At 30.4% G+C, this 20,731-nt stretch overlaps 3 protein-coding genes across 3 annotated transcripts in view; 1 reads left to right on the plus strand and 2 right to left on the minus strand.

The window, feature by feature from the left end:
* The window catches only part of LOC143918630 (uncharacterized), a 176,785-nt gene extending 167,757 nt beyond the window's left edge, over window positions 1-9,028 (minus strand). Inside the window, exons 1-3 of the mRNA XM_077440572.1 lie at window positions 8,866-9,028; window positions 8,347-8,381; window positions 6,713-8,279 (exon numbers count right to left, since the gene is read on the minus strand). Of these exons, the coding sequence (XP_077296698.1) occupies window positions 6,713-8,279; window positions 8,347-8,381; window positions 8,866-8,918 (1,655 nt within the window). The 5' untranslated portion in view covers window positions 8,919-9,028. The remainder of the gene's footprint in view (window positions 1-6,712; window positions 8,280-8,346; window positions 8,382-8,865) is intronic.
* LOC143919224 (uncharacterized) overlaps window positions 1-20,731 on the plus strand; it is a 196,868-nt gene that overhangs the window by 167,411 nt on the left and 8,726 nt on the right. The gene's annotated exons all lie outside the window — the stretch shown is intronic.
* Window positions 13,413-18,680, minus strand: LOC143918632 (uncharacterized). The gene is made up of 3 exons (XM_077440573.1): window positions 18,538-18,680; window positions 17,971-18,005; window positions 13,413-17,890 (listed from the first exon to the last, which is right to left on the minus strand). Exons 1-3 carry the CDS (start codon window positions 18,588-18,590, stop codon window positions 13,413-13,415), a joined length of 4,566 nt encoding a protein of 1,521 aa, XP_077296699.1. The 5' UTR covers window positions 18,591-18,680.

Below are 20,731 nucleotides of genomic sequence, written 5' to 3' on the forward strand. Positions count from 1 at the left end.
GACTTTGTATGTATGTAACCTTCGTTCGTTCGGTGAAAAAATAATTTTATTTTTTTCGATTCAAAGGATTTGAAGTCCCTGGGGGCAAAGGCACCGAGGGCGAAGCCGCCTTCGCGCTAGGGAACGCAGCCGCCAGGGGCGAAGTCCTAGGCAGCGGAGCCCTAGGGGGCGCAGCCACGGAGGCGCAGGCGCCGGATTCTGGTATACACATAATCGATTCTCAGTTCGAATCAGTCAAAATCTCGAGTTCGAATTTTCGCATGATCACAAAACTTCATCTATTGTGACAACGTACATATATAGATAAAGTTAAAAAAATATTCAACCAATCGAATCATCATAGGAAATGACTTGTTTTCGATTTCTAACCAAATATAGTTACAAACTTACAAAGTCTCTTTCGAAATTATATATTATACCAGAATCCGGCGGCTTCCCCGGCACCTTTCCCCCCCGGATTTAGTCCCCATGTCGTCATGGAGATTTTGACTTGTTTTCAAAGTTCCCAACCATTTTCCAACCAATAATATTTACATACAAAGTCTCTTTCGAAATTATATATTAAATATACTCATAACATCTACTCATGTAAAATAAATTAAAAACACAGACGAGTCAAGGTGGGGGCGATGCAATGGAACGGTATAGTTTTAGTTGCAGACTTGGAGCTCGAAGTGAAATTTAATTAAACAAATTGCTTTGACGTGGATGAAACCGACCGGGGGTTGGATGGGGAGGAGGGGGGGGGGATGGTAACTTTTGGCATGGAGCGTATCTGCAGAGATGCTGTGTGTGGCAGTTCGGAAGTTATGAAGCATCGTCGACGACAATGGACGTGGCTCATAAAGCCACCGACAATTAACCGACATGTTCTGGGATGAATGGTCAACCGAGTTAGTAATATGGTTGCATCGATGTGCAGGTGTGCAGATGTACTGTCAGGTGTGTTGGTGTGCTTTCAACGTCTATTACTCGACCGGTCATAATTGCCAAGTCTGGCGGCGACTGCACCACTGGCCGCGTTTTCCATGATGAATTAATTGCATCGGGTGCATTCGACAAAGGACGATCGATCCGAAATATATGTACATATGTGCATCAGTGGCTTGCGATGACTTTTCAACCAAATAAAAACACGATCAGTTTATTTTTTTAAATTTTATTTTATTCTTCCAAACATTGTCATATTTATATTTATTAAAATGTCTTTGATACGTTTTCGTTTTTGAATGAATATTCAATATTGATGTGGATTTCGGGCTCTTAACAATAATCTCTTTTTACATACCTCCTTTACGTTTCACATGGCTTTCGTGCCAGTGGTCATTTTTATCTCTTATCCGATAGTTTTCATACTTTGCCATATTGCTCATTTTGGTCATCAATATACGTAAATGTATCGTCTGCCATTACGTTGGAGATAAAATATCGTATACAACGCGTAACAAATATCCAGAATCTCGGATACGGTGACGTTTATGAAGGTACGTAAGGCTACCATAATCTATCTTCAACCTTTTCGCCTTGATATGCTATTTCAGATTTTAATTGTTTAAACGCCTATAATTCACTCTATATTTTATAAAATTTGCTCTAAAGGTTCTCGTTATCTCTAATATTTAAATATTTATAGTTTTAACTCTCATATGTATATATAAATTTCAAATTTGGCGTCTAGCTTCATGTAATGTAATACACGATATATATTGATTTTTGGCCAAATATGTCAAATCTGACATTTCACTGTATATCTCCTCAGTCGGTTTTATCTGCGAGATAAGTATTCAATAAGAAGTTATGTTGTATCTAATTGTTAATATGATTTACAATAAGCTTACATACATTTAGTTTTTTACAATAAGCTTACATTCATTTAGTTTTTTACAATAAGTTTATTCATTATATAGTAGAGAAGCAAATGTCCGTTTTAGTACATTTTTAATTAAACAATTGCAATTATTACTTACAGCGGCAATAAATCCACTTTCATTGTTACTTTGGCTATCTATATTTAGGGCCATAATAAATAATAATTTAAGACGTAATAAATTACAATAAAATAATTAAAGTAAATAACTTAGAACGTAACGTACGAAATATCAATCAACGAATCAAGCGAAAGTCCATACATAAAACGCGAATCAAGTCTTATATATACGCAAAGGAGATTTTGCTTCCAAAGCAAGTGTCACGCGAGCAAGACGGCTGTAAAGTCGTCTCACTCATGCGCATAAGCAAAAGTGACAGCTCACTTGTGCGCATGCGCAAAATATTTGTAGAGAACTTCAGCATTCAAGACGATACGAACTTGATGTGAAACAAGGATCGGTCGCGCAGACGGCTACGGCCTTTCGACAATTTTGGATCTGACAAAAGATCGTATATGCAATATCACTAAATTAAAAATAAATGAAAGAGAAATAAAACTAAGAAATTCTGAAAACAAACAGTATGAAATTATTTTTGATGTATATTTTAAGGGATGCGCAGCATCCACAGCATTAAGGACGGCACGCCACTGATTTGCATATACATACGTACATATATTATAATGAAAGTCTAATGGCGCGTTTAATTTCGACTCTGAATCAAACTACATTCTTTTTGATGTGGTTTTGTATAGCTAAACTTTTCCGTTTGTGTGGTGGGTCAAGAACCTTTTACTTACCTTACATATATCCTTACATATGTACATCCTGTCTGTTGATTTTTCAATTAATAAAATAATAAAATAAAATAAAATAAAAATAAAAAAAATATGTTTGTTATTCTTTTTTAATTTACGAGAAAAATGTCAGTATAATCTTACTTACTAAGAGACTTACGTAAAATTTACTTGTCATCGCATTCACCCCCCCCCCCCATTCGACCCGCGATGGCCAATTTTAATTTTATTTTTATTTTTATTTTATTTCAATTAATCATGCACACTCGCCTAACAGGTTGCTCCAAAGCGGCGAGTGTGCTATACAGATTAAGACTCGAGTAATTATATATTACATACATTAAATACATACACATAACACCTGACATCTATGGTCAGATATTACAAACATCTTAAAAAATACGATTAATAACATTTTTCATGTAACAATACGAATTTTTACATTCAAAAATCATCCACAGAGACATCTATGGCAAGAAATCTGGCGAAACCCGAGATATAACAATAATTCAAGGTTTGCAATAGTAAGTTGGATAGGAAAAACCAATTTAACAGGAACCGTTTCAATGTAAATCAGAAAAATTGGCAAATTCTGATAAGAAACGATCGACCTCGACACTAACGAAACTCTAGTGGGAATCGAACCCGAAACACCTTGCACAAAAGAATACAACACTCACCACCAGACCACGCGGCTGGTTCAATTACATTTGGTTTCAGTTTCGCATTGCATTTTGGTCAAGAAATACAATACTGTTCGTGCGTATAGCAGTACATAGGTAGAATTTGACTTTTATTTTATGTAAATTTTTACTTCGTGTTTCGTGTCTTTAAATATTTACATAAATAAATTTTAATATAAAATACGCAAGCTATTGATATTATTAATTTATTTGTGGAATACGTATGTATTTTTTATTAATGAAATCTATTTTTTAGACGATAAAAGTAATTGTCAACGTCATGTTATGGACAGCAAGACTTACAGTAATAAATTTAAAGACCTTGCATTGAATTACATATATTATATTTACATTATACTAGTTGTTTTATCCGGCTTCGCTCAGTATTTGTAATATAAACAGCTTAAACATGGCGAATCTAATAGTAAATATTAATTTGTTTTTTTATTAAATTTAATTGAATCAAAAAAAAAAAAATTATATTAGCCAGCATTATATAGATCAGTGGTTGGGTTAATGTTTAGCACCAAGAGTTTATTGGGTTCGATCCCGGGCTAGTCTTTAACCCTACAGTGCATAATTTTTTTTATTTTTAAAAATAAAAAATATAGGTAAGTGTGATATCATATTAAGATTATGGGAAAAATAATACAAAAAATCATGTTTTAATTTTTTATATTTTAATTAAAAAAGTGGATGATTCATATATGCATCATCATGCATTCGTTATGTTTCATGGATTTTTTAAAATAGGCAGGGAATATTTATTATTTGTCTTATTTTACGATCATATCGCTTTACCATATGGATTGGTTCTGATCCCACAAAAGATGATAAGAATACAACCATTTCAGTTTTAGAGAATTTTATTTTGAAATACATTATTATGTAATTATTATATGCAAATTATTTAATTTTTTTTGTTATTGGTTGGATTAATACGAAGTGTTCTCTAAATTGAGAAATCACCAATTCTCTCCGTAAACTTTGATCATAAGTATGCTCAATCTGCCATAGCGAGAGGGGGGTGAAACGGGAAAAAACGATCGGAAAAGTGTGGACAAATGCAATATTTCCAAACATGTCTATTACGATTATTTTTCACCATCGTAATGGCGGACGTCATTTCCACTTATATTGATGACCAAACCGAGCAAAATGGCAAGTTTGAAAAGCTTCGTCACACGACAAAATTATTTCCGAACTAAGAAGAGATTAGTAATATTCAATAATGTGAGAATTATTGCCACAGTGGTAAAAACTTCTGATTTAAGACGATTTTGAATGTAACAATTGTGTCGCGGCTACTTGCAATTGCTTAATTTAGATTATTACAATTTGTATTACTTTAGATTATTTAAATATTTCTATATAAGATAAAGTATAAAGAATAAACTAGCAATCATTTAAAATTTTAACAAGTCAATTATGATGATTTTTGACTAATCAATGCTGACTTAAAGGCAACTTAAAAAGTATGTACATATGTATACTGTTCGACTAGCAAAATTTACATTTTTCAAAATATAGGTACAATTATAATTTTTGATGTTTTTATATATGTTGATATTTAATCATTATCTTTTCAAAGATTAACCGATAATGAAACTAAAACTGGCAAAATAAGGCAGAGTTATTGGGATCCAAAAAAGCAAACTCAGATTTTTTTATTCATTCATATATTATAAAAAATAAAATTTGCTTATTATATACATAAAAAATACTTCAAATAATTTCAATAAAACTTTCGCAATTAAAATTAAAAAAATGATACGTTTTATTACAAAAAATATGATTGGTTATTGACTTCTTAACAGTATAAAGATAAGATGAAATGATTATATTTATTAAATAATGCATTATTTTATCTTGATTTTTGGCCATAAGATAATGTAAAAAAATATGATTCAACTTTTGGAATTATTTTTAGATTTTTTTTTGTCATAAAGCAATTTATTTATTTTTTTATTACAGTTAAGCTATAGTGGCATTACAGCTATACTCTAGGGCGTCAATATAGCTAGGAATATATGTATACATGAAAAAACAATTAAAAGATACAAAAATAAAAATAAAATATCAAAATGTAAGCAAAAATAAAACACGAAAAGAATGTATAGGAAAAGGCAAAAATTATAATGAAAAAAAATATATATATATATTAAATTAAATTTGAACAATTAATTGTGAAGACAAATTAACGATCTCAAACTTAACATTAGATTGAAGAAATCATGTGTTTACATTCATATTATATACATATATATATATATATATATATATATATATATATATATATATATATATATATATATATATATATATATATATATATATATATATATTTTTTTTTTTTTTTTTTATTTAATGATCTCATACATATAATACTTGAAATATTACTTTAATAACCACCATATAAGGCTTATCACTTATCATTCTAACATAGCTATTTACAATGTTTATGTTCATATATAAAATATAATCTATTTAAGATTCTAAAATCTAATAAAAAAAATAATAAACCTCTCAGAACTGGCTTAATAGAAAAGTTCATGGAATAGCATGTCCCCTTTTATTTTTGATAAGTAAATAAATTTGATAAGTTAAACTAATGTAATTAAATATATTACTATGAAGTTTAGGCCATATATCAGTAATTAATTACAGTAATTTAAGCCGGTATCATAATTTTGATTGAAATCCCATTCATTGAAATCTTTTTGATTGAAATCCTAATCATGAAATCCCACACATTTTATATATTTATAGATTATATGTTCGTACGTTTGTTGTTGAAATATTTTTAAATTGCGTTTTTATTTTATTTTATTATTTATTAATTTTATCTAATTTTTGTTTTATAATTATTTTTTTACTACAGATTTTTTTATTTTATAATTATTGATTTCAGACAACAGACTCTGCTGCACAAATTTTACTATCAATCAACTTCGACACTTTCTCATCAGGTATTGGTTTCAATTCAATCTTTTTCACACCGAGCCATTCTGATTGCGATGACGTAATGATGACAAATGGTATATTCGCATCATTGGTTTGTTTCGGCATGAAAGGGTCAATCTCTTTTTGTTTAGTCGCTCCGTCAAATACAAATAAACATTTTTTACCGTGAAATTTTCGATAAACTTCTATTACAATATTGTTCATCTCTTTTTTCTTATTATCAGAAGTAATTGCAGATATTCCTAACTCTTCGCTTAGTTTCAGGAATGAGTTCTCTATGGAGTCAAGCGATTGCCCGTCGATCCAAATAATTCTATTTTCAAATCTGCGACTATGTTTCTCGATATATTTGCGAACAAACTCCGTCTTTCCAATTCCAGAATTCCCGCAGATTACATACGTCTGAGCATTTACCGTCGTTCCTCTTTGGATTTTTTTATGCAAAGCTTCCATTTCTCTATCTCTTTCCAAAAATGGCTTCACAGGCTGTTTAACGTTGAACTTAACCTCCTTCCAATTATTTTCCAAAAATATCCTGCCATCTTTGTCAGTCATGTACGTTTCCTTTCCATCTTTGTTATTTTTATTCCTGTCCACTTCGACATCAGTCCATTTGAAGACTTTGTCATAACAGTATTCGAAAATTTCCTCCACATATCTATGAATGTCATCTTTACTATAGAACAAGTCACCGCCGTATTTTTTCTCTTGATCTTTCAAAATTATTCCTTTAATAATTTCCTTCAATTCAGTCACGTTCGGTTGATTGACAGCTAATACAAATACATTCATAAAATCCATGATTTCTTTTGACTGTATAACGTTGTTAAATTCACATTCTACTAAATCATCTACCGGCCATGTGGGATAGTCATTGATTCCACTCATCATTTCACTCAAATTCGTAATTTCTATTTTAGGTGCCTTATCCTCAATCTTTTTGTCATCTTCTTTATTGATTTCTTTGGTGGATTTATCATTTTTGCCTGTTTTTTGAGAATTCTTATTTTTAACGTCAATTTCCTTCTGTAATTTTTCCTTGAACAAATAAATTTCTTTTGTCACACTTTTATTGCCTGATTTTTTATTTTCTAGCAATAAAAAATTTTGAAAACTGCTGTGAAATTTCTTTTCCTGAATATTCAAAACATTTTCTATCAAAAACTTCCAGTACGGTTTCATTATGTGCTCCACTTCATTAAAATTCTTCTTACCCATTAACCAATCAATCAATCCTAGTGCCAACCTTTTGATATTATATTCATTAGCTTTAGACTTCCACAAATACACTGATTTTTCATTCAATTTAAAACGTATTGGCTCATCTGGCTTCTCGTTAACTGACTTATTTTTTGAATTTTCCGCTATTTTATCGGTGGATTCAAAACCTTGTGGTTCCACTTTATCTACGATTACTGATTTATCGTCCGGTTTGCAACGTTGTAGACTCTTCTTATCCACATCAAGAATATGATCTTCGTCTTTGATGATATCCAACAATTGGTCCAGATTTTTGAACATATCATTGGATTTCTCTGTTTCAAATGGTTTCCATGAATCTGTCATTTTCATTTTATTTCCTATAATGCTTGATACATTTAACTGATAATTTGTATAAACGATGAGATCTTCCAGCGTGATACCATCAAAATAATTATCACCTATTAAATCCTTGAACGAGAAAAAATACTTTATGATACTAAAATCAGCCTGTTCAAGCGTCAACAAGTTCATCGAGTCGATCTTCTTTTTTCCAAGCGTGTGTTTAGCTTGAAGACATATGCAAAAATTCCCAATTTCTTTTTCATACATGAACAAGAGATCGTCGAATTTCCGAGCATGTCCTATTTCGACGCCCACTTTAAAGTTTTTCTTTTCACAGATAGTAGCTTTCAAGATGAAATACATAGCAATAAGTCCTTCATATTCACGACTGTTTCTAAATTGGTTTGACTTCTTTAATCCACCTTAAGAAAATAAAAAAATACAATAAATCCCTAATTAAGCTAAATATTTTTAATTAAAAAATCTTACCGTCGGCAACACTTTTAGACTCCTTTTTTTTATTTCTGTAATAAAAAAAATTGAATTAAATTATTGATATTGCTTATTTATATATGTTTTTATAACCCAAAATCTGATTTTAACGTCTTTTTTGTAATAAATAAGATGAGAAAAGATAAAAAGTTTTCATTTCGAAAAATTACGAATCGTCTGAAATGATAAAATTTTGCTTTAAAATAAATCACTATATTATACACACCTACTAACTATAAATCGCACCTTTTTAGAGTTGAAATTAAATTTTAGATTTACGTTTACTTTACATCCATAAATGATAAAATTTTACTTAGAAATTTTAGGTTCTTATTAAGTTAGTAACACATCATCGTAGTACATATGATATGACATAATAAAATAAGTAAATGTTTGTAAATAATGTAATAATGCTAAATAATTATAATTTAATTGTAAAAACCAACAAAAAACTCACTCTAAAATGAAAAATTGGCACTTTGAATGAACCATTGACATTAATTCATAAAAACTTACATATCGAGTGTGGTAGATGCTTTTGGATCATCATTTTCATCTTTCAATCCCATTTTACAGAATTTTTAATATTCAACACACATGAAAACTGATGATAAACATGCCTCTTATTTGGCCACAATTCAACTGAATGTTTAACTTCATAATCTTCTGACGATAGTGCAATTTTCTTATCATTGTTATCTTTTTGTTGCCTATATGTATATGTGCATATATCTGATAAAAATTTCATAAAATGAAATCGATTCGAATACTGACTGACTTAGGGCGAAAACACACACCGATGAACGGCACATCGTGTGCATGGTTCCCCGCTGTGGGTGGTTTCCTACATTTCTTCAAATATGGAATACACCGATACACTGTCAAGCAAGGATAAATACAAGTATACAATTTCAACGAGAACACCCCAGAAGGTCATTTTAGGGCGGGGCGTGCTACGCGTTCCATGAAAATGTGCAAGGCACGGCCCATTTTTTTCGCGAGTTTAAAAGTATCTAAAAAAAACCACGTGCCACGTGCACCGTTGTATATTTTCACCCTTATTAATATTTGTGACGTACTTTCAGTCCACCATGTGAAAGCAACAACTTTTCGGTTTTGTTTTCGACATACATGTGTAGATATAAACATACATGCTCCTTCGTAGTTTACTTTTGATAATACTTACCTATGTTTGCAACCGCATCTCCCAATTTCTCTCAAGTCTCGGCAATATTCACATATTGTTTATTTCGGTCGTTGGATGTCAAAAATTTTTCGTTTTTCCCTTGAATGCTTTTGTGTTAACGTTATTTAAGTCATCTGCTCAATATACCATTTTAGCACACCAATAATCGTTCTGAAGACATTTTACAAAATCATCCATAACATCATTTCGGAAAAAGATTAACAATTCATTCTTAAGATCTTAATCGGGATAAAACTCTACCTCTAGATCTAGATTCAGTGTCAACGAACATTCATACTGAGCTTCCATAGCAACGCAAAGTTTTTTAATAACAAAATCGACAGTTATAAAAAAATATTTGACGGAATCCCACTAATTAGAGGTCCTTTTGAGTTTGAATTTTTTTTAAATAGAACCTTTAATAAGGGCTTGTATTTTTTGGGTTAGAATTTTAATCCGTTTTTGGTCAGAATTTATATTACATTGATAAGAATTTATATTAAATTGGTAAGAATTTATATTACATTGGTCAGAATTTATATTAAACGGTCAGAATACTAGAACTAGCATAAATATTAAATGGTCAGAATTTATACTAAATGGTCAGAATTTATATTGAATGGTCAGAATTTAAACTGGATTGGTTATATTTTGTATAAATGGTCAGAATTACGTTGACAAATTGTCAGATTCATTTTTGTCAGTTGGCACTAGTATCATTACTAGCGCGTGCATCGTTGAAGTGGTCAAGAGTAAAGCGCGGACCCAGAGCGCGCCGTCTATTGTTCAATTATTGTAAATGCTTTGTAAAAAAGGTTCGGCAAACCTTTAACAATGAACAATGAACGGCGCGCTCTGGGTCCGCTCTTTAGTCAAAAGGACAACAGCCAAACGTCAATCGAGTATCATTCGCGAACGCCCGCATCTCGACATTGACATTTCGCACGCAGTACGCGCTCACGCACTATCTACAACCCTCTTCAACAAAACATCTATCAGATCTTAGCTACCACCCACCACCCACGATTATCCACGCTCTTTGACTGAACTCACTAATAGACACGACTTTAGGCATTCTCATTCCGGACAAGATTATTTTCATTAACAGAGGAAGAACTAATCACCATGAAAGACTATTGTCTATAGAGACAATTGTTATTAAAGATTATTGTCGATTAGAAAAAAAAGTGTAAGATATAATGATCGATAAATAAAAAAATATAATACTCTTTATGTTTTTTTTGTTTTTCTTTTTTTGGTTAATATCAATTAATAATAATAATTAATTACAATATTGTCTATAGAGTTTTGTTTTCTGCTGACTGACTACTTGCTATTTTTAAATATTCTGACTATTTATTATTTTTCGACATTCCAACCATTTAATGACCATTTATCATTTTTTTCGACATTCTGACCATTTATTAATTTTCACATTCTGACCAATTATTACTTTTTTCTGACCATTTTTCATTTTTATTCTGACCATGTATCATTTTTATCTTGACCATATACCATTTTTATTGTAACCATTGATTATTTATACTGGCCCTGAATGATATAATTATGACCGTGGTGTTATTAAAATTCTGACCGAAATTTTTATTCTGACCCAAAAATGATTTAAATTCTGACCGTTTCATTTGTTGCCTTTAATAAGTATATTGTTCATATTGTAGTATTCGTCGTAAGAAAGTTTTGCTTCACGCTTCGAGAGCCCTTCAAATTTTTGCGCCGTTGATAAATGTCCTGTTGCCAATGCCTTGGTAAGGTTCTGGCTGTAAATATTATACAATAATGTTAAAATATATAAATAACTAACCTCTTTTTTTATAAAATTGAGACAATACATATATAAAAAACCTTATTAAGAAATCACCAATTCTTTCCGTAAACTTTGATCATGAGTATGGCAAAGTGCTCAATCTGCCATAGCGAGAGGAAGGCGAAAAGGGAAAAAACGATCAGAACAGTGTGGACAAATGGGACAGTGTGGACGATAGACGTTATCGTGAACGAAGATGTATATTACGTTTATTTTTCACCATGGTAATGGTGGACGTCATTTCCACTTATATTGATTACCAAAACGAGCAAAATAGCAAAGTTTGAAAACGATCGGATAAGAACCCAAACTTCGTCACATGACAAAATCGATTCTGAACTAAGAAGAGGTTAGTAAATAAAAAGCGTTACTTTTACCTTATTCAATTATGTGAGAATTATTGCCATAGTGGAAAAAACTTCTGATTTAAGACGATTTTCAATGCAACAATTGTGTCGCGGCTACTTGCAATTACTTATTATTACTTTAGATTATTTAAATATTTCGAAACAAGATAAAGTATAAAGAATAAACAAGTAACCATTTAAAATTTAAAAAAGTCAAGTATGATGATTTTTCACTAATCAATGCGGCCTTAAAGTCATCTTAAAAATACTTATATGTATGTACAAACATATGTACAATTTTTGTTTTTGATGTTTTTATATATGTTAATATTTAATCATTATCTGTTCAAAGATTAACCGATACTGAAAAAAATAAACTGGCAAAATAAGGGATAGGTGTTGGGATCCAAAAAAACAAAATCAGTTTTTTTTATTCATTCATATATTATCAAAAATAAAATTTGCTAATTATATACATTGAATATATGTATGATTGGTTATTGACTTTGTAACAGTTTAGAGATAAGGTGAAATGATTGTATTAATATATAAAATATGATATAATGCATTTATTATCTTGTTATTTGGTCATTAGATAAAAATTGTGATTAAATATATGATTCAACTTTTTTTTTTCAACAAAATATGAATTATTTTAAGCATTTTATTAATTTATTAATTTCAGCTAAATTATAGTGGCATTATAAATATACTCCAGGGCATCAATAAACATAGCTAGGCATATACATATGTATACATGAAAAAACAATTAAAAGATATAAAAATAAAATATCAAAATGTAAGAAAAATAAAACATGAATAGAATGTGAAGGTCAAAAATGATAATGAAAATAGAACAAAAATGAAAAATAAAAATATTAAATGAAATATGAATTAAACGTGATGACAAATTTACAATCTAAAACTTTTTTAATCTCAAGATTTTTTTTTATTCATTCATATATTATATAAAAATAAAATTTTCTTATTATAAATACAATGCTTCAAATAATTTCATTAACATTTTCGCAATTGAAATTTTAAAAATGATTCATTGATTAATTGAAGATATGATTGGTTAAATAAGATGAAATGATTATATTAATGTATAAAATATGATATAATGAATTTATTAACTTATTTGGTCATTAGATAAAAATTGTTATTAAAAATATAATTAAATTTTTGAAATTTCTTTTAACATAAAGTAATTAATTTATTTATTACAGCTAAGTTAAAATGGCATTATTAATATACTCTAGGGTGTCAATATAGCCAGGCATATATATTACATATGTATACATGAAAAAACAATTAGAAGATACAAAAATAAAATTACAAAATGTTAGCAAAAATTACAATGAAAATAAAAACAAATATAAAAATATTAAATGAAATATGAACAATTAAATGTGATGACAAATTTACGATCTCAAGCTTAACAGATTTTAGATTGAAGAAATCATGTATGTACATTCATATTTGTTTATTTATTTACTAAAATACTGATCTCATACAGACTTGAAATATTACTTTAATAACCACCATATAAGGTTAATCATTTATCATTCTAACATAGCTATAAAGTACTTACAATGTATATGTTCATATATAAAATACAATCTATTTAAGTTTCTAAAAAGCTAATAAAAAAATAATAAACTTTTCAGAACTGGCTTAATAGAAAAGTTCATGGAATAGCATGTTACTCTGTTATTTTTGATAAGTAATCTTCAATCATCTTAGTTTTGACATGATCCTTTTCCTTCAAATAAATCGAAAACGCTTTATTATAATACGATTTTGCAGCTTCGATATTATTTAACTGAAACTCGATAACTCCCAAGTTTAAATATGAATCAGCTGTTCTAATATCGTGTTCACCATAAATGGCCTGTCGAATAACTAGAGCTTTTTCTTGATAAGTTTTCGATTTTTCAAAATCGCTCGTATAGTATTGCGCGTTTCCTAAGTAAATGCAAACGCTGATAGTCTCTTCAGATTTGTCGCCGTAATGTTTTATACACTCAGCTAAAGCATCACTATAGTATGCTTTGGATTCATTATACTTTAACAGATGTATTCCTACATATCCCAATTTCATTTGGATGGTGGCTATGCTTAGATTTTCTTCAGAATGCTTTTCAGAAGTCTTGAAAACATTCAAAGCCTTTTCGAGATGAAGTTTCGAATCATCGTACTGTTCAAGATCAATTTCAACAGATCCCAATTTAAATAGAGTATTTGCAGTATTCAAATGACTGTCACCGTAATGATCCATATACACTTTTAGGCCTTCACTATAGTATGCTTTGGATTCACAATAGTTTTTCAGATGCGTTTCTAAATCTCCCAGTTTGATTTGAGTATTAGCAGTGTTTAAATTGTTATCTCCATATTTCGTTAAATACACATCTAATGCTTCTTTAAAGTGAGGTTTCGATTTTTCATAGTTGCCTAAGTTTTCTTCTACGTCTCCCAATTTCACTTGGATGTTGGCAATGTTTAGTTTCTGCTCTCTAAAACAATTCGTATACACCGATAATGCATTTTCAAAGTGCAATTTTGAATCTTCATAATTTCCCAGATTTATTTTCACGTCTCCCAATTTGACTTCGGTATTGGCAATGTTTACAATATGTTTCTCACCATAATTCTCTAAATAAACATTGAGTGCCTTTTCAAAGTGTAGCTTTGACTCATCGTAGTTTTTTAGATTTGATTTAACATCTCCTAGTTTTACTTCTATATCTGCAGTACTTAGTTTTGTTTCGTCAGAATTGTTCATATACACCGCTAAGGCTTTGTTGTAGTGTATATTGGAGTTTTCAAAGTTGCCCATGTTTGCTTCTATATCTCCCAACTTCATTTCAATATTGGCAGTGTCCATGTTTTCTTCTTTGTAATTATTTGTGTATATCTTTAACGCCGTTTCGTAGTGTGATTTTGATTCATTGTAGTTACCCAAGTTTGTTTTTACGTCTCCCAGCTTTACTTCAATATAGGCGGCCTTGATGTTTTCTTCCTCACAATTTAGCAAACACAGATCTAATGCCTTTTCAAAGTGGGCTTTAGACTCATTTAAATTACCCATCTTTGCTTTTGTTTCTCCCAATTTTACTTCGATATCTACGAATACTAAATCAGCTTTGTCGTCACAATTATCTAAGCATATATTTAAAGCATTAGCATAGTAAATTTGTGACTTTTCAATATTGCCCAAGTTTGTTTCTGTGTCTCCCAATTTCATTTGAATATCGACAAGGAATACATTTTTATCATCACATTTCGTCGAACATATATTCAATGCTTTTTTAAAATATTGCTTTGATTCGTTCCATTTACCCTCGTCCGATGCTATGATTCCCAAATCCATATTGATAACTGCACTTGCAATACTTTCCTCTCCGTATTTCTTCGACGTTATTGGTTTGAGCCGGTTTATGGTTTTGAGCATTTTCTTAGAATCTTTCAACTCTCGATAAGATTCGCTTAACATCCATAATGACTCCTCAAGATAATCAGTTTGTTCTTCTTTAGACGACGACTGGCGAATTGTGTCCAAATGTGATGAATAAGCTTCCAAATGAGGAGTTATTTCACGTAAAGTCGAAATATCATACGTACTACCTCCTTTTTGATATACATCGGTAAATATTTTTAATGTTTTATCAATATAAACTTCTTCTATATTCTGCTTCTTCAATTCAAATCTGGTAATCGTCTGTATAGAGTTGTCAATACTGATTTTTCCATGATTCAAATCAACAATCGAGTAATCTTCTAATAGCTGAAATATTTCCCCCTTCTCTTGGATGGATTGTTCTGGAAACCACGTCAAGTTAATATTATCTGGAGCCATAAATGACATAATACGAAGGATTTCTAAAGCCTTTAGTCCTTTTCCTCGAGATTTTGTCATTGAATCGATAATACTTTTATAAATCATCATTGTTACTTGAACGTGAGTTCCGATGCTTGCAGGTAAATTGAATTCTTCCATTTGTTTTTGATTTTCAGTAAACCTAACCATGCATTCTGCGATTCGGAAGTTAGAATCATTCATAAATTCCTTTACGATATAGACAGATCCCAGCTGGACAGCGAACAGGATGTACTTCAAAAAATTAGTGAGTTGTTCTGCATTTTTGATTTCCACAAACTCTGCAGTACAAATTTTACTATCAATCAACTTCGACACTTTCTCATCAGGTATTGGTTTCAATTCAATCTTTTTCACACCGAGCCATTCTGATTGCGATGACGTAATGATGACAAATGGTATATTCGCATCATTGGTTTGTTTCGGCATGAAAGGGTCAATCTCTTTTTGTTTAGTCGCTCCGTCAAATACAAATAAACATTTTTTACCGTGAAATTTTCGATAAACTTCTATTACAATATTGTTCATCTCTTTTTTCTTATTATCAGAAGTAATTGCAGATATTCCCAACTCTTCGCTTAGTTTCAGGAATGAGTTCTCTATGGAGTCAAGCGATTGCCCGTCGATCCAAATAATTCTATTTTCAAATCTGCGACTATGTCTCTCGATATATTTGCGAACAAACTCCGTCTTTCCAATTCCAGAATTTCCGCAGATTACATACGTCTGAGAATTTACCGTCGTTCCTCTTTGGATTTTTTTGTGCAAAGCTTCAATTTCTTTATCCCTTTCCAAAAATGACTTCACAGGCTGTTTAACGTTGAACTTAACCTCCTTCCAATTATTTTCTAAAAATGTCTTGCCATCTTTGTCAGTCATGTACGTTTCCTTTCCATCTTTGTTCTTTTTATTCCTGTCCACTTCGACATCAGTCCATTTGAAGACTTTGTCATGACAGTAATCGAAGATTTCCTCCACATATCTATGAATGTCATCTTTACTATAGAACAAGTCACCGCCGTATTTTTTCTCTTGATCTTTCAAAATTAATCCTTTAATAATTTCCGGCAATTCAGTCACACTCGGTTGACTGACAGCTAATACAAATAGATTCATAAAATCTTCGATTTCTTTTGACTGTATAACGTTGTTAAATTCACATTCTACTGAATCATCTACCGGCCATGTGGGATAGTCATTGATTCCACTCATCATTTCACTCAAATTCGTAATTTCTATTTTAGGTGCCTTATCTTCAATCTTTTTGTTATCTTCTTTATTGATTTCTTTGGTGGATTTATCATTTTTGCCTGTTTTTTGAGAATTCTTATTTTTAACGTCAATTTCCTTCTGTAATTTTTCCTTAAACAAATAAATTTCTTTTGTCACACTTTTATTGCCTGATTTTTTATTATCTAGCAATAAAACATTTTGAAAACTGCTGTGAAATTTCTTTTCCTCAATATTCAAAACATTTTGTATCAAAAACTTCCAATACGGTTTCATTATGTGCTCCACTTCATTAAAATTCTTCTTACCCAATAACCAATCAATCAATCCTCGTGCCAACCTATTGATATTATATTCATTAGCTTTAGACTTCCACAAATACACTGATTTTTCATTCAATTTAAAACGTATTGGCTCATCTGGCTTCTCGTTAACTGACTTATTTTTTGAATTTTCCGCTATTTTATCGGTGGATTCAAAACCTTGTGGTTCCACTTTATCTACGATTACTGATTTATCGTCCGGTTTGCAACGTTGTAGACTCTTCTTATCCACATCAAGAATATGATCTTCGTCTTTGATGATATCCAACAATTGGTCCAGATTTTTGAACATATCATTGGATTTCTCTGTTTCAAAATGTTTCCATGAATCTGTCGTTTTCATTTTATTTCCTATAATGCTTGATACATTCAACTGATAATTTGTATAAACGATGAGATCTTCCAGCGTGATACCATCAAAATAATTATCACCTATTAAATCCTTGAACGAGAAAAAATACTTTATGATACTAAAATCACTCTGTTCAAGCGTCAACAAGTTCATCGAGTCTATCTTCTTTTTCTGAGTTGTCGTGTGTTTGGCTTGAAGACATCTGCAAAAATTCCCAATTTCTTTTTCATACATGAACAAGAGATCGTCGAATTTCTGAGCTTGTCCAATTTCGACGCCCACTTTAAAGTTTTTCTTTTTACAGATAGTAGCTTTCAAGATGAAAAACATAGCAATGAATCCCTCATATTTACGACCGCTTGCACATTGGTTTAACGTTGACTTTTTTATTCCACCTTAAGAAAAATTAAAAAAAATACAATAAATCCCTAATTAAGCTAAATATTTTTAATTAAAAAATACATCAAAATCTTACCGTCGGCAACACTTTTACACTCCTGTTTTTTATTTCTGTAATAAAAACAATCGAATTAAATTATTGATATTGCTTATATGTGTTTTTATAACCCAAAATCAGATTTTAACGTCATTTTCGTAATAAATAAGATGAGAGAAGATAAAAAGTTTTCATTTCGAAATATTACGAATCATCTGAAATGATTAAATTTTGCTTTAAAATAAATCACTATATTAAACACATCTACTATTATAGATTACTGTCGTTCGAATTTCACCATTATCTTTACGTTAAATATTCTTCTGCTCTAAAACAAATCGCCTTATATTTAAGCTTTAACTATAAATGGCACCTTTTTAGAGTTGAAATAAAATTTTTAATTTACGTTTACTTTACATCCATAAATGGTAAAATTGTACTTTGAAATTTTAGGTTCTTATTATGTAAGTTAGTAACACATGATAGAAATACATATGATATGACATATTAAAATAAGTAAATGTTTGTACGTAATTTAATTATTCTAAATAATAATAATTTAATTGTAAAAACCAAAAAAAAACTCATTCTGAAATGAAAACTTACGTATCGACAGTGGTATCTGCTTTTGGAACACCAGTTTCTTCTTTCAATACCATTATACAGAATTTTTAATATTCAACACACACGAAAACTGATGACAACACACACGAAAACATGCCTCTAATTTGGCTACAATTCAACTGAATGTTTAACTACATAATTTTCTGACGATAGTGCAATTTTCTTATCGTTGCTATCTTTTTGTTGCCTTTCTATGTATGTACATATATCTGATAAAAATTTCATTAAATGAAAACGATATGAATACTGACTGACTTAGGGTGAAAACACACACCGATGAACGGCACATCACGTGCATGGTTCCCCGCTGTGGGTGGTTTCCTACATTTCTTCAAATATGGGATACACCGATACACCGTCAAGCAAGGATAAATACAAGGATACAATTTTCCCAAGAATAACCCAGAGGGTCATTTTAGGGCGGGACGTACTGGGTGTTCCATGAAAATGTGCCGGCCCATTTTTTTAAAAAGAATAAAACAAGTATACTGTAAAGAAAGTATAAAAAAAAACCACGTGACACGTGCACCGCTGTATGTTTTCACCCTTATTAATATTTGTGACGTACTTTCAGTCCACCATGTGAAAGCAACAACTTTACGGTTTTGTATCATAGACATACATGTGTACATTTAAACATACATGCTCCTTCGTAGTTTAGTTTCGATAATGGTGCGTACGAACCAAACCAACGAACGATCCTCGGGCCAACTTTTTAAACCAGTAACGTACAAAATATCGAAATAAAAATTAAATTTAAAAATTGAAATTAAAACTATTATTGGGACAGTTGGGACTTTATGTCCCTAATAATTATGTGCGTGGTAGACATCATCATTTAATGGTTGTACCTGCTGCTCGCACAGTTCTTTTTCGAATGGCTCCTATTCCAAGAGCTATTCGACTTCTCAATGAAATCGTTGCTGCTGTCTCTGAATGTGATATTTTCCACCTTGGGGAGCGTAGATTGTCGGATATTATCTTAACATATTTATCTGGTAACCTGCGCTCATCATTACTTTCTTAATTTGAATGTGATGAATGAGTGGAATCTTAATCTACTCTCTTCCATTTGGACCTCGCTGTGATTTTATTTTTTATTCATATTTTGTTTTATTTTATTTTATTTTTTCTTTCTCTTTTGTACATTTTTATATACTATTTTAATTTTGCTCAGTGTAAACAAAGAATGGGATTTATGGATTTTATTTTTAATTTTTACACTTTTGTTATTTTTTTTTTTCTCTCTGAATGAGGTATTATTTTCCTTTTGTTACTTTGTTTTATTATTTTATTTTACCATGTTTTCTGCTTTTGCTTTTTTCCTTTATTTACAGTATACTTGTTTTTATATCTTTTTCAAATGTAGGCCATTGTAGCGCATTAGGTTCTTCCTGTAATGCCACAATGGTCCAAAACTATTAAATAAATAAATAAATAAATTATTGTTATATTAAAATTAAATTCAAATATAAAAATAAAATTATAATCATTATATTAAAATTAAATTCAAATATAAAAATAAAATTATAATCATTATATTAAAATTAAAATTAAATATTGAAAGTTAAAACAGAACATGCACAATTTAAATAAATTTTCGAGATTGACCTAAAATTAGATCATCAACAATCACATACAGGTAATCCTCGACTTAAGATGTTTTGACTTACGAAGATACGCACTAAGATCGAAAAAAAAAAAAGAATTATTATTTTTACTTCCCCGTAATGCACAGTTACTGAGAATATATCATGTATTAGTATGGGTGATCCAACGATCGTCGCTAACCCGGTGTGTTGTGTTGTTTCTCTCGTCGAAATAAATCAAATAAATAAATCAGCTCAGAGGTAAAATTTATCGGATAATGTGTGATTATTAATTTTATTTCGACGAAAGAAGAAAAGACCCTTTGACAAATCACCGACGTCGGTTTTTTTGTTGATTGATTTCAATCATCGACGGAAGAATACATAGCACGACTTTTAAGAAATAATAACAAGATTATTTTTCGCTCGTAAGCAGATAAATTATAATATCTCTCTGGTTGTAAATGCGTATCGTCATAATTCAAAACATTGTTGTAATTCAAAACATCAACGATGATCTAATTTTAGCTCAATATCGCTCTCACAAAAAGTCTCGGTTCATTTCAATGTTGAAAGAAAAGTTTAAT

Source organism: Arctopsyche grandis, chromosome 11, assembly GCF_051622035.1.
Source record: "Arctopsyche grandis isolate Sample6627 chromosome 11, ASM5162203v2, whole genome shotgun sequence".
Classification (NCBI taxonomy): domain Eukaryota; kingdom Metazoa; phylum Arthropoda; class Insecta; order Trichoptera; family Hydropsychidae; genus Arctopsyche; species Arctopsyche grandis.

What these genes read in the sequence shown, in the direction of transcription:
- LOC143918632 (XM_077440573.1), bottom strand. Translation starts at nt 18,590, where the DNA reads ATGGTATTGAAAGAAGAAACTGGTGTTCCAAAAGCAGATACCACTGTC. An exon ending in GCAGATACCACTGTCGATAC is followed by an intron (nt 18,006 to 18,537) that starts GTAAGTTTTCAT and finishes TTTTTATTACAG; the next exon opens with AAATAAAAAACAGGAGTGTA. An exon ending in GTGTAAAAGTGTTGCCGACG is followed by an intron (nt 17,891 to 17,970) that starts GTAAGATTTTGA and finishes ATTTTTCTTAAG; the next exon opens with GTGGAATAAAAAAGTCAACG.